We start from the raw sequence: 14,408 nt of genomic DNA on the forward strand, positions 1-14,408 counted from the left end.
CACCAGTATGCGTGTAGGATGCACGGGGCACGCTGGGGACGGGACAGAGTGCCGGGGGACAGTGAGGTCACCACAGGACCACTACAGGCAGATCTGAGTATCTTTTTTAATCAACTCGGCCTCTTTTAAGAAACAGACACTTTTCTAACGTAAAATACTACATACCAACATTTTCAACACACACATAATTCACAACACTACAGAATGAATCTGTGTCCCCTCCAAAATTCCTGTGTGAAATCCTAATACCCAAGGTGATGGTGTTAGGAGGTGGGGCCTCCTTGGGGGTGACTAGGCCATGAAGGTGGAGCCCTCAGGACTGGGATTACTGCCCAAGAGAGCACTCCCTCACCCCTTCTGCCCTGTGAGGACACAGCGAGAAGGTGCTGGACCTCACCAGACACCAGATCTGCCGGTGCCTTGCGCCTGAACTTCCAGCCTGCAGAGCCGTGAGGAATAAACAAACGTCTGTGGTTTATAGGCCCCCAGTGTATGACGTTCTGTTACAGCAGCACAGACGCACTGGGACACGGGGATGCGCACCCACACAGACAACCACGAGCAATTCACCAGGAGTCCAAGGAGTGGAGCAGGAGGAAAGGGGAGTGGCCCACCCAACTGTCACCTCCCCCAGTGGTGAGCCCACCCCAGGGGGTTCTCCCCGACAGTGACCTCCCCGAACGTCTAATTCACCCCAGGGGGTCCTCCCCGCACAGTGACGTCCCCGAACGTCTAATTCACCCCAGGGGGTCCTCCCCGACAGTGACCTCCCCGAACGTCTAATTCACCCCAAGGGGGTCCTCCCCCGACAGTGACCTCCCCGAACATCTAATTCACCCCAGGGGGTCCTCCCCGCACAGTGACCTCCCCAAACGTCTAATTCACCCCAAGGGGGTCCTCCCCGACAGTGACCTCCCCGAACGTCTAATTCACCCCAGGGGGTCCTCCCCGACAGTGACCTCCCTGAACGTCTAATTCACCCCAGGGGGTCCTCCCCGCACAGTGACGTCCCCGAACGTCTAATTCACCCCAAGGGGGTCCTCCCCGCACAGTGACCTCCCCGAACGTCTAATTCACCCCAGGGGGTCCTCCCTGACAGTGACCTCCCCGAACGTCTAATTCACCCCAAGGGGGTCCTCCCCCGACAGTGACCTCCCCGAACATCTAATTCACCCCAGGGGGTCCTCCCCGCACAGTGACCTCCCCAAACGTCTAATTCACCCCAAGGGGGTCCTCCCCGACAGTGACCTCCCCGAACGTCTAATTCACCCCAGGGGGTCCTCCCCGACAGTGACCTCCCCGAACGTCTAATTCACCCCAGGGGGTCCTCCCCGCACAGTGACGTCCCCGAACGTCTTAATTCACCCCAAGGGGGTCCTCCCCGACAGTGACCTCCCCGAACGTCTAATTCACCCCAGGGGGTCCTCCCTGACAGTGACCTCCCCGAACGTCTAATTCACCCCAGGGGGTCCTCCCTGACAGTGACCTCCCCGAACGTCTAATTCACCCCAGGGGGTCCTCCCCGCACAGTGACCTCCCCGAACGTCTAATTCACCCCAGGGGGTCCTCCCCGCACAGTGACCTCCCCGAACGTCTAATTCACCCCAAGGGGGTCCTCCCCCGACAGTGACCTCCCCGAACGTCTAATTCACCCCAGGGGGTCCTCCCCGCACAGTGACCTCCCCGAACGTCTAATTCACCCCAAGGGGGTCCTCCCCCGACAGTGACCTCCCCGAACGTCTAATTCACCCCAAGGGGGTCCTCCCCCGACAGTGACCTCCCCGAACGTCTAATTCACCCCAGGGGGTCCTCCCCGCACGGTGACCTCCCCGAACGTCTAATTCACCCCAAGGGGGTCCTCCCTGCACAGTGACGTCCCCGAACGTCTAATTCACCCCAAGGGGGTCCTCCCCGCACAGTGACCTCCCCGAACGTCTAATTCACCCCAAGGGGGTCCTCCCCCGACAGTGACCTCCCCGAACGTCTAATTCACCCCAAGGGGGTCCTCCCCCGACAGTGACCTCCCCGAACGTCTAATTCACCCCAGGGGGTCCTCCCCGACAGTGACCTCCCCGAACGTCTAATTCACCCCAGGGGGTCCTCCCCGACAGTGACCTCCCCGAACATCTAATTCACCCCAGGGGGTCCTCCCCGCACAGTGACCTCCCCGAACGTCTAATTCACCCCAGAGGGTCCTCCCCGCACAGTGACGTCCCCGAACGTCTAATTCACCCCACGGGGTCCTCCCCGACAGTGACCTCCCCGAACGTCTAATTCACCCCAGAGGGTCCTCCCCGCACAGTGACCTCCCCGAACGTTTAATTCACCCCAGGGGGTCCTCCCCGCACAGTGACGTCCCCGAACGTGTAATTCACCCCAGGGGGTCCTCCCCGCACAGTGACCTCCCCGAACGTCTAATTCACCCCAGGGGGTCCTCCCTCAACAGTGACCTCCCCAAACGGTGAGCCCACCCATGGGGTCCTCCCCAAGAGTGACCTCCCTGTATGTCAACAGACAGAAACCACAGAAGTAACACAGGCTTGTTCCTGCCAAGGGTCAGCCGCAGCTGAGCATGAAGTGGTGTTGGCCTGTCACTCTCCGCCCCAACAGCCTCTACTACCTTATATGCTCAGACATCTCCCTCCAGGGCACAATGCGCAGAGCAACGGGGGCCAGGACAGGGGCCCTAAGGACACCTCCCTGGGGCTCCCAGCCCCCATTCCACCACTCGACCTCTGGCAAGCAACTAATCTCTGCAAACGTCACTTTTCTCTTCTGCGAGATGGAAGTAATAATAGTACCCACTTTCCAGGGCTACTGTGAGGACCACACAATCCACATAAAGTACTACGGACCGTGCTCGGCAAATACGAAGAGCCCCTAAGGGTTGCTGTGGTGGTTCTGACCGTTATTACTTCACGCTGGGAACTAGTCAAAGTGGACAAATGTTGATGATCAAGCTGTCAACTTGGAAGTGAAGGCGGTTGGTACCAGGAGAGCCGCCAGGGGGCAGCTACTCTGTGGCAGAATCTGGGCCTCACAGGCCTGATGACCTAGAACCAACTAACCAAGCCCCAGAGACCCTGCTTACCTGCAGTCCGCACTGCCCCGCGCCCCTCCCCGCTCACCTGCAGTCCGCACTGCCCCGCACCCCTCCCTGCTCACTATCCCGCACCCCTCCCCGCTCACCTGCGCTCCGCACTGCCCCGCACCCCTCCCCGCTCACCTGCGCTCCGCACTGCCCCGCACCCCTCCCCGCTCACCTGCGCTCCGCACTGCCCCGCACCCCTCCCCGCTCACCTGCGCTCCGCACTGCCCCGCACCCCTCCCCGCTCACCTGCGCTCCGCACTGCCCCGCACCCCTCCCCGCTCACCTGCGCTCCGCACCCCTCCCCGCTCACCTGCGCTCCGCACTGCCCCGCACCCCTCCCCGCTCACCTGCAGTCCGCACTGCCCCGCACCCCTCCCCGCTCACTATCCCGCACCCCTCCCCGCTCACCTGCGCTCCGCACTGCCCCGCACCCCTCCCCGCTCACCTGCGCTCCGCACTGCCCCGCACCCCTCCCGGCTCACCTGCGCTCCGCACTGCCCCGCACCCCTCCCCGCTCACCTGCGCTCCGCACTGCCCCGCACCCCTCCCCGCTCACCTGCGCTCCGCACTGCCCCGCACCCCTCCCCGCTCACCTGCAGTCCGCACTGCCCCGCACCCCTCCCCGCTCACCTGCGCTCCGCACTGCCCCGCACCCCTCCCCGCTCACCTGCGCTCCGCACTGCCCTGCACCCCTCCCCGCTCACTGCCCCGCACCCCTCCCCGCTCACCTGCGCTCCGCACTGCCCCGCACCCCTCCCCGCTCACCTGCGCTCCGCACTGCCCCGCACCCCTCCCCGCTCACTATCCCGCATCCCTCCCCGCTCACCTGCGCTCCGCACTGCCCCGCACCCCTCCCTGGGTGAGCACAGCCCCCGCACTTCAGGCTCTGGGTCCAGGAGAGGTACAAAGAAGCAAGGATGACAGAACCCTGGTGGCTAAGAGAACAGCACAGAGCTGCAGAGGCTGGTGCCCTCAGTCACATGGCCAAGAGAACAGCACGGAGCTTCAGAGGCTGGTGCCCTCAGTCACAAGTCCTATGTGGGAAGAGGGTCGGCTACAAGGCTGGCTCGCCACAGCAACCTAAGGGTCTACTTTTTTTTGAGATAGAGTCTCGCTCTGTCGTCCAGGCTGGAGTGCAGTGGTGCCATCTTAGCTCACTGCAGCCTCCACCTCCCAGGTTCAAGTGATTCTCCTGCCTCAGCCTCCCGAGCAGCTGGGATTACAGGCACGCGCCACCACGCCCAGCTAGTTTTTGTATTTTTAGTAGAGATGGGGTTTTGCCATGTTGGTCAGGCTGGTTTCGAACTCCTGACCTCGGGTGATCTGCCCACCTCGGCCTCCCAAAGTGCTGGGATTACAGGCGTGAGCCGTCGTGCCCGGCCCGGTCTACTTTTAAGATCAGTCTAAGGCTGGGCACATTATCTCACGCCTGTCGTCCCAGCGCTCTGGGAGGCCAAGGCCAGGGGGATCACGTAGGCCCAGGAGTTCAAGGCTGCAGTGAGTCGTGATCGCTCCACTGCACTCAACATGGGTGACAGAGCCAGACTCTTTTCAATAAAAGAAAATGATCTCAAGTGTACCCTGCGGAGGACACATGGGGCCAGCATGCGGCCTCCCCTGCCACTGAGCCCACCTTGGAGACATGGGGCCTTCCTGCCACTGAGCCCACCTGGGAGAGTTTCTGAAACTTGCAGCCAAGAGTCTTGCTTGTACCACAGAATTCTGCAACTGTCAGTCAGTACCAAATATTCCCAGTGCCCTCACCCATTCCAGAACATTCTTTTTTCTTTCTTTTTTTTTTTTTTTTTTTGGTGAGACGGAGATTTACTCTTGTTGCCCAGGCTGGAGTGCAATGGCGTGATCTCGGCTCACTGCATCCTCCACCTCCCAGGTTCAAGCGATTCTCCTGCCTCAGCCTCCCGAGTGGCTGGGACTACAGGCATGTGTCACCACACCCAGCTAATTTTGTATTTTTAGTAGAGACGGGGTTACCCCGTGTTGCCCAGGCTGATCTCGAACTCCTGACCTCAGGTAATCCACCTGCCTCGGCCTCCCAAAGTGCTGGGATTACAGGCGTGAGCCACTGCGCCCGGCCCAGAACATTCTAAGTAAGTGAAGGGAGGAAGCCTCCAAAAGCCATGTCAAGGAGGAAGAAGGGTGGAGAGCCAGGACCACAAACAAGTGGCCCTGGGGGTGGGAGTAGGCTGTGCCCTCCCCATTCCTTAGGCCAGAGCTTGACCCCCAAGGCTCCTGAGCGGGCCCAGCCACTCAGCTAACACTGCACATGGCACACAAGGGCTGCTGGCTGGCTCAAATTACATGCAACACCCAACCAAACGCACGGGGCGAGTTACGCTTAAACCATACGACGGCTGTGCGGCATCGTTTTCTTTTCTGCCTCAATTTACCTCACTAGCAGTAATCCCGAGTTCAAGTCAGCCACACAGGGAAGGTGGATTTCCCTGCAGTCAGGGCACCACAGGCTCCACTTCAGAAGCAACGGCACACAGAACCCAAAACAAAGAACACACAGCATACACCTGCCTGCCCCGGGCATCTCTGACATGGTTGGTGCTCCTGATAATCTGCCTTTTAAAAAAGTGAAGACTAGCTAGGTGCAGCGGCACATGCCTGTAAGCCCAGCTACTCGGGAGGCCGAGGCAGGAAGATCCAGAGCCCAGTTCAAATCCATCCTGAGTAACAGCAAGACCTCGTCTCTTAAATTAAAAAAAAAAAAGGAAGATGACAGAACAAATTTGAAGAAATTAGAAAGCTATCTGGTTCCACAGTTCTACCTAAAAACCCATTCACACCACAAGTCCAAATTCCTAAAAGCTATGAAAACCATTTTTTCCTAACTCACTTGACAGCAAATCCTGGTCTATCATCATAACCTCATTTGGGATAAAACCTGACATGAACCGATATGGGGTTAATTACATACTTTAATTATCCCACAGTGAGAATATTTATTCATTTAATTACAGAAATATTAATGTATTCAATTACAGAATACTTTCCCAAGTCTTCTGGGAGTATCCCATGATATACAGGTTATATGCTGCAATGACCATTCTGAAACCTGAAAAATTCTGGAATTGTAAACATCTGTACTCAAGGGTTCAGATTACCAGCCATCACCATGTTTACACAAGACACAGCCTAAACTCCCATAGCCTACGTTCTAAGGTTGCTGTCCAGACAAAACTTATTTAAGTATGTTTATATAAAATACTTAATTCAGCTTTCACACCCTGTTTCAGTTCAAAGAGGCTTCAAAGTACTTACGAGGCTGCAGGCCACCTATTAAGTTTACAAGGAGGAAATCTACAGCTCCTAATTGCATTGGTTATTTTTATCTCCCAACTTGCCTAGATAGCAAAGGGAAACAAGTTCTTTTGCACAACCTCAGCAGCTGCCGACATTTCCTTGTTGTTCTTCCTGGGTGCTAAGTGACCCACGAGCTTCTTTCTTTATACGAATCTTCCTCTCCGGGCCCCAGTGAGGGTGCATTCTCCATCCCTCCCACCCAGATCCGTGCCATCTTCTGCTTGGCCCCTTCCCAAAGCTCACACTGTCTGTACCACCCCTAAGGATCTGTCCCTGTGCTGCCTCTGTCTCTCCACCCCTTGAGCACAAGTCTGAAGTTCCAGAAACCAACTCCTGTCCACTATAAACTTCTTAAAGAATGAAGATAACCACCTAGTATTTTCAGAATAAATGATGTGATCTGAGAGAAATCTGTCTTCTAACTGATGTGAAAAAATATCACACTTCAGCCCCCACCTCTGAAAGAAGAGCTTAGACTTTCTGACCAAATCGTACCCAAAATCTGTTTGGTTTTGACCACAATGGAGACAAAGCGTGTGATAATGCTACAGTCAAAATGTCTCCGCAGGCCTTTTGTGATAATCAGAATTCTGGGATAGTTTCCTGTCTGGTCACAGGGCAGGCACCTGGACAGGCTAACCCTCCAGCCCTGAGAGGTACCAGGGAGCTGGTGAGGGTGAGGGCTTTTGTGTCGCTTCACTCCCTCTCCCTGTGCCAATACAGCAGAATAGAGTTACGCTTCCACACCCAAGTCAACTGTGTTTAGCCAATAAACTTCACAGCCAGTGAAATGTGACACACCTCCAGGCGCCACTGGACAAAAAATGTAAGGAAAATCCAGAAGAGAGAATGGGACCCACTGGCACTGGTGATCGATTCCGTGTGAACGGAGAGGACATCCAGGGAGCTAGAAATGGCATGCAGAGACAAAACTGACTCAAGACTGACTGAAGAGGACTTAAGCCGAGTGACCTGTCCACTCTGCAAGTTCTATATAGGTCACAACTACTGGCTCTGCTTCCTGTACTACACACGGAATCACACGAGTAGATGTTCACCGGGAAGAGAAACACTGAGGTGTTAAAAGACGAACGGGGATCACGAGACACAGCCCTGTCTACCCTCGGCCAACCCCCCCACCCCCCAGGCCACGACCGCAACTACCTGCAACACGTGTGCACCCACCAACTCTCAAGTTCCCTGGACTGTAGAAGAACCAGCCCTAACCTCCAAAGTCCAGTCCTGTCCCTGCCTGCTCAATAACCCCAGATGTCCGGCAAAAGACCAAGGCTTAAACCCACCTCCTGCACCGCTCACCTCCTGACTCCAACTGTCGGCCTTCTAGGCACCGTCCCTCAGCCTCCGCTGTGGGCCCCCACCCAAGCTCCCTGCCTGCCACCATCCCCCACCTCACCGTAACATCTTCCCCCACCCACCCTGAGAGGGTTCCCCAAGCCCCAGGCCTTGCTCCGACTTGACCCTACTCTTATGACAAGAAAGTACCCCGACCCGGTCACAGCCTCGCCCTCCGCAATCACCGCCAGCAGGCACTCACCTACGCCCGCGCTATGACGTTCGCCTGGCCAGACCCACGCCCTCGGCAGAGACCCTCCCCTGGCCGACCCTGACCCACGACCCCGCTGGGACCCTCCCCAGCCCTAACCCACGCCCTTCCACTCCGGGCTGACGCTGCCCCCAGCGTCCCGGAGACAACACTCCGCGGCCGCACCCGCGCTGCCGACCCGGGGCCTCACCTTCGGCCAGGACCCGCCGCACCCGCAGCCGCAGCTCGCCCAGTTCCACCGTCTGCCCCACGAAGTCACTCTGGTCGCGGCCGGAAGCACCGCCCAGGGAGCCTGGACCCGCCAAGAAGTCGAGCGCCGACTGCAGCAGCGACATGGCGGTGGCTGTGCCGCACCCCGCGGCAGCCGGAGTGGTCGGGCTCGGGCTCCCGCTTCCTCGCCGTCCGGGTCAGCTCAGCAACCGCCGGCCCGGAGGTGCACCATCTTCCGCCCCGACGTCGTGACGTAGGCGCGCGAGAGGACGCGTCGCGTCAGGCGGCGACCCGGCCCAGACCCGTCCCCTCCACCGCGACCTCACTTCCTGGCTGCGCGCGCAGGCGCGGAGGTCTGACGGAGACAGCGCGTGCGCGGCGTCGCCGGGCTTGCGATGAACTTCCGGCTGTCAAGCTCCCGGCCGGGCTGACTCAAGCGGAGGCGCGCGGAACAGTCGCCGAGGCGATTCCCGCCCAGGTAGTTCAGCGCCCCAGCCCAGCTCCCGGTACCGTTCCCCACATGGTCTGTTTTGTGGGAGTCTCCTTCTTAGGTGTCTCCGGTTTAGGCGCTTCGCCATCCTCTGGGTGGAGTCAGCCTCCCGTTTGCTGTTAGCGCCGCGTTTGCGAATGGGTTCGCGAATCTTTCTCTCAGTTGGCTAAGGAGCAAGGAGTTAGCTTGCGTTAAGCTTTCAATAAATACTTGGTTTTCGTCTCATGGAGGTCGGAGTTTCCTGTGACGCTTAGTGAGTAAGGTTGGCAGCCCCCTCCCAGCAGCCAGGCAGGCAGTTTGCAGGGGAAACGCTGCTGCATTGCCCTGTCTTCCGAGCAGAGGGCCAGGGTCTGGCCTGGGGCAGTGACCAGTAGTGGGAGCCGTGGGCTAGAAAAACCTTCGTCCTGGGCCACCACAACACTGCAGAGACTGCCTTGTGACCCTCAAGGTTCGTTCTCACCCTGACATTTTCCAAGGCAAAAGCAAATCCTCATGAACCACTTGGAAGGGTTCATAATGCCCAACTATTTGGAGATGAAATGGTGACTTTCCTTATAGGATAATGAGGAAATGGCTCACAGACAATGCATTTTTAGTTTTTGGCTCACACAGTATTTGGGGGTTGGGAGTGGGTAGCAGGAGGTGAATTAGTTGCTATCATTTAAAGACTGATGCCAGGCGCGGTGGCTTACACCTGTAATCCCAGTGCTTTGGGAGGCCGAGGCAGGCGGATCACCTGAGGTCAGGAGTTCCAGACCAGCCTGGTCAACATGGTGAAACCCCGTCTCTACTAAAAATACAAAAATTAGCCGAGCGTGGTGGCGGGTGCCTGTAATCCCAGCTACTCGGGAGGCTGAGGCAGGAGAATCGCTTGAACCCGGGAGGCGGGCGCCACTGTACTCTAGCCTGAGACTCCACCTCAAAAAATAAATAATAATAATAATAATTGAAAGGCCTAAATGTTAAAAACCTAGTTTTCCAGCTTCTGTGGAAAAATCAAACCTGTCAATATTGGACCCAAAATGATGTGTGTTACCAATTACCTAGAGTGGTCCCTTGAGGTAAGACACAGTCATTTGCCTGACCAGATGGGCTCATGTATGTTACCTGCCTGGTTCCTGTAGTCATTTGAGGTTGCAACCCTTTCAATAGAGTTATTTGTTCTCCAACTCAAAAATGGATTCTAAAGCTCAAATCAGCCACTTAGCCGTCCCAGAAGCTAACATCTGTTATCTTTATCATTAAAAGATAATAGCCTCAGCTCGTTGGAACACTTATCTATTTTATGGAATGAAGTATTGCATGAAGCCAAATGATATCTTTAAAAATATATATAACAAAAATAACAGTAGCAATAGCTTAGTTTATGCACTGATTTATTGCTTACAACACCCTTTTCTGTAATGGTTCATTGTAGTGAAAACATCTTTGTGAAGAAAGCACAGTATAATTAACCCCCTTTATTTTGGGATGAGAAAATATGCTCAACAATGCCATTATTCGGCCAGGGCCAACAAGTGATACAACTAAAATTCAACGCAAGTCATGGCTTTTCCAGCCAGTGCATTTGTCTGGTCGACTGTGGAATAGAAGGATTGAGAGCTCAGGAAAGAATCCCTGCTAGAGACAGATATCTGGGCATCCTCAGCATAGAGGTGACAGTTGGCTCTAGGAGCTGAAGAGAGGACCAACAGAGATGGTGTACTAGACATAAAGAGGTTAGAATCTTCAGAGAATAGACAGTTTGTGGAGAAAGAGCAGTCAGTGAAGGAGGAAGAAAACCAAGAGAGTGTTGTAACAGAGCCAAGGAACGAGGATGTTCGGGGCAGAGAGTGCAGCTAAGAGTGTCGAATGCCACTTAAAAGTCAAGTATAAAAAGAAATGGAAGATATGTGTTGGATTTATTCACAAGGGATCATTGGTGACCTTGCCAAGAATAGCTTCACTAGAGTAATGAGGTGGAACCTACACATTACTGTAGAGGGATGAAGAGATGGTGAGGTAGAGATGGTAAGTGGAGATAACTCAAAATGTTTGTCTGTGGAGGAGAATATGAACAACTTCAGGCCAGCAAATTCAGCATCCTTAGCTCCAGGGAGCTAGAAGGGTGATGTAGTATTGAGATGTTTTAAGATGAGAGATTCTTGAGCAGCCTAAAGCTGATGGAAGGGAGAGAAGGTTTGCTGGTACAGAAAAAAGAGGAATAATAAGATAATTCTATCTTAATGAGATATCTTCTATCTCTTAGAACATAGGAGGGGAATGACATCCAGAGCATAGGTAGAGATATTTGCTTTGGACATAGGAAAAACACTCAGGAAGAAAAATGGGCTGCAGTTGCAGGTGACCTTATGTATTTATTGGAATTAAGGTGAAGGAATTCTCTAATGACTTCTGTTTTCATTGTGAATGAGGAAAGGAAAACATCAACTGAAAGTGAGAGGGGAAGTAGGAAACCCAAGATTTAAGCAGTGTCAAAAAGATCTAAAATAGCTATTATGAGAAACCTAGCGAATAACTCACTGGAAAGCATGAGAGCGTTTAAGCACTCATTTGGAGGCCATGAACTTATACTGGCATGACCTGGGATCAGCTGGACATTTCTAAACCTTGTAATCACTTTGGAAACCAGAGTCAGACTACTTATCTTACGAATATTTCTGGAGCACCTTTATTTATTGGCATTGAAGTAGATGCTATAGTAACACCATCTTAACCCAAATATCTATCTCCATATCTCATCTGAACTCTCAGATGTTTGTTCTTAGATACTGCTACATGTATAAACATGTATATATCCAAAACTGAAGTTATAGTCTTAATCCCTATAACTGATTTCCTAAATTTCATAGCAAAGAGTATTGCAAGAGATTAAGAGGATCATTTTGTAATGAAGAAGGGGTGAATTCATTGAAAAGACTTGATAATCCTAAACATTTATGCACCTAATAACAAAGCTCTAAAATACACAAAGCATAAACTAATAGCTGCAAGGAGAGAGAAAAATCACAATTGTAGTTGGAGAATATTCTTTCTCAATAAACGATAGGATAGATACCCAGAAAATCACTGAGGATATAGGCGACTTGAACATGACTGTCAGCCAACTTGACCTAATGAATGTTTATGGAACACTCCCCACAATAACAGCAGAATACACAATTTTTCAAGTGCATTAAAACATTAAGCGTGATCATATTCTGTTCTATTAAACAAGTATGTTATCTGACCAGAACGATATTGAATATTAAAGTAGAAATCAGTAACAGATTGGAAAATCCTTTCAATATTTGGAAACTGAATAACTCACTTTTGTTTTTTGTATATTTTTTCAACTCACTTTTAAATAGCTCATGGGTCAAAGAAGAAATCAAAAAGGAAATTAGAAAGTATTTTGAACAGAATGAAAATGAAAATGCAGCATTTAAAACTGGTGGGATGCAGCTAAAACAGTATTAAAAGTTAAGTCTCAAATCAGTGACCTCAGCAATCACCTTATGAAACTAGAAAAGTTGGCTGGGCACGGTAGCTCACTTTGGCAGGCTGAGGTGGGCAGATCACTTGAGGTCGGAAGTTCAAGACCACCCTGGCCAACATGGTGAAACCCCATCTCTACTAAAAATACAAAAATTAGCTGGGTGTGGCAGTGCACGCCTGTGCATGCCTGTAGTTCCGGCTACTTGGGAGCCTGAGGCAAGAGAATGGCTTGAACCCGGGAGGTGGAGATTGCAGTGAGCTGAGACTCTGTCACACACACAAAAAAGGAAACTAGAAAAGTAAGAGGAAATGAAACCCAAAGTGAATATAAGAAGGCAGATAATAAGTATCAGAGTGGAATTCAAAAAAATAGATAACAAAAGCAATAGAGAAAATCAGGGAAACCAAAAGCTGATTCTTTGAGATTAATAAAATTGAAAAATCTCTGGCCAGATTGAACAAGAAAAAGGCAAGACACAAATTACCAATATCAGGAATGAGAGATGACATCACTACGGAAAGGATAATCGGGGACTATTATTAAGGACTTTAGGCCAACAAATTCAGCAGCTTACACTAAAAGAACAAATTCCTGGAAAGCAGAAACCACTTAAGCTCATTTAAGAAGAAATTGTGTTGGGCCGGGTGCGGTGGCTCACGCCTGTAATCCCAGCACTTTGGGAGGCCAAGGCAGGTGGATCACAAGGTCAGGAGATCAAGAGCATCCTGGCCAACATGGTGAAACCCCATCTCTACTAAAAAAGATACAAAAATTAGCTGCACATGGTGGCATGTGCCTGAAATCCCAGCTACTTGGGAGGCTGAGGCAGGAGAATCGCTTGAACCAGAGAGTCGGAGGTTGCAGTGAGCTGAGATTGAGCCACAGCACTCCAGTCTGGTGACACAGTAGGACTCTGTCTCAAAAAAAAAAGAGAAATTGTGTTGTATGAAAGGATGAAAGAGGCCCTGACATGCATACAATTAAGGCATTGCAACATACTTTGTGTTATCTAACCATCTTTTTTTTTTGAGGGGATGGATACCCCATTCTTCATGATATGATTATTACACATTGCATGCTTGTATCAGAACATGTGCCCCATGAATATATACACCTACTATATACCTATAAAAATTAAAAATGTAAATTTTTTAAGAAGAAGGAAATAGATAACCTAAATAGCTCTATGTCTATTAAAGCACTGAATTTATAGTTGACAAATCTTCCCTTAAAGGAGACTCCAGACTTGGCTGGGCACAGTAGCTCATGCCTGTAATCCCAGCACTTTGGGAGGCCGAGGCAGGTGGATCACCTGAGGTCAGGAGTTCAAGACCAGCCTGGCCAACATGGTGAAACCTCATTTATACTCAAAATACAAAAATTACCCAGCATGGTGGTAGGTGCCTGTAATCCCAGCTATTTGGGAGGCTGAGGGAGGAGAATCACTGGGACCCAGGAGGTAGAGGTTGCAGTAAGCTGAGACTGTGCCATTGCACTCCAACCTGGACAACAAGAGTGAAACTCAATCTCAAAAAAAAAGAAGACTCCAAATTTAGATAGCTTCACTGGGAATTCTACTAAACATTGAAGGAAGAAATAATACCAGTTCTATACAAACTTGGAAAGTTGAAGGAAGGAATTATTTCCCACCTCATCATTCCTAACAGCATTATTCTGATACCAGAATTCCACAAAGACATTACTAGAAAATTACAGGATAATATCTCTTGTGAACATAGACAAGAAAATGCATTTAAAACATTGTTTAGCAAATTGAATCCAACACTATATACAGAAAGGATAGTACACCGTGACCGAGTGGGATATCCCAAGAGGGCAAAGTTGGCTTAGCGTTTGAAAGTTTATCAATGTAATTCACACTCTTGAGAGTGAAGAAACAAAATGGATCATCTCAATAGATACAGAGAAGCATTTGACAGAATCCAACATCCATTACTGATTTAAAAAAAAAAAAATCGGCAAACTAGGAGTAAAATGAAACTTCCTCAGTATAGTAAGGGCATCTGTGAAAAACCTGTAGCTAGCATCATATGAAATAATAAAAGACTGAATGTTTTCCCCCTAAGACCAGGAACAAGCCAAGGCTGGCCGTCTGATCTCACCACTTCTATTCAGCATTGTACTAGAAATTCTAGCCAACGTGATGAGGCAAGAAAAAGAGGGCTGGGGCCAGGCACAGTGGCTCACACCTGTAATCCCAGCACTTTAGGAGGCCGAGGCGGGT

At 51.7% G+C, this 14,408-nt stretch overlaps 2 protein-coding genes across 23 annotated transcripts in view; one reads left to right on the plus strand and one right to left on the minus strand.

Moving 5' to 3' along the window:
• Positions 1-8,544, minus strand: part of GAK (cyclin G associated kinase) — a 90,611-nt gene extending 82,067 nt beyond the window's left edge. For 3 of the 9 annotated variants that reach the window (XM_055384274.2, XM_055384270.2, XM_055384276.2), the window contains exon 1: positions 8,176-8,525. In XM_055384274.2, coding sequence (XP_055240249.1) covers positions 8,176-8,320 — 145 coding nt within the window. In that variant the 5' untranslated portion in view covers positions 8,321-8,525. Of the gene's footprint in view, positions 1-8,175 lie in introns of all 9 variants that reach the window. The other 6 variants (XM_055384271.2, XM_055384269.2, XM_055384268.1 and 3 more) reach the window with 5 other exon arrangements.
• TMEM175 (transmembrane protein 175) overlaps positions 8,525-14,408 on the plus strand; it is a 32,046-nt gene continuing 26,162 nt past the window's right edge. For 4 of the 14 annotated variants that reach the window (XM_055384294.2, XM_063705014.1, XM_055384295.2 and 1 more), the window contains exon 1: positions 8,545-8,673. The gene's annotated coding sequence lies outside the window, so the exon portion shown is untranslated. Of the gene's footprint in view, positions 8,674-14,408 lie in introns of all 14 variants that reach the window. The other 10 variants (XM_055384292.2, XM_063705012.1, XM_063705007.1 and 7 more) reach the window with 5 other exon arrangements.

Source organism: Gorilla gorilla, chromosome 3 (genome assembly GCF_029281585.2).
Source record: "Gorilla gorilla gorilla isolate KB3781 chromosome 3, NHGRI_mGorGor1-v2.1_pri, whole genome shotgun sequence".
Classification (NCBI taxonomy): domain Eukaryota; kingdom Metazoa; phylum Chordata; class Mammalia; order Primates; family Hominidae; genus Gorilla; species Gorilla gorilla.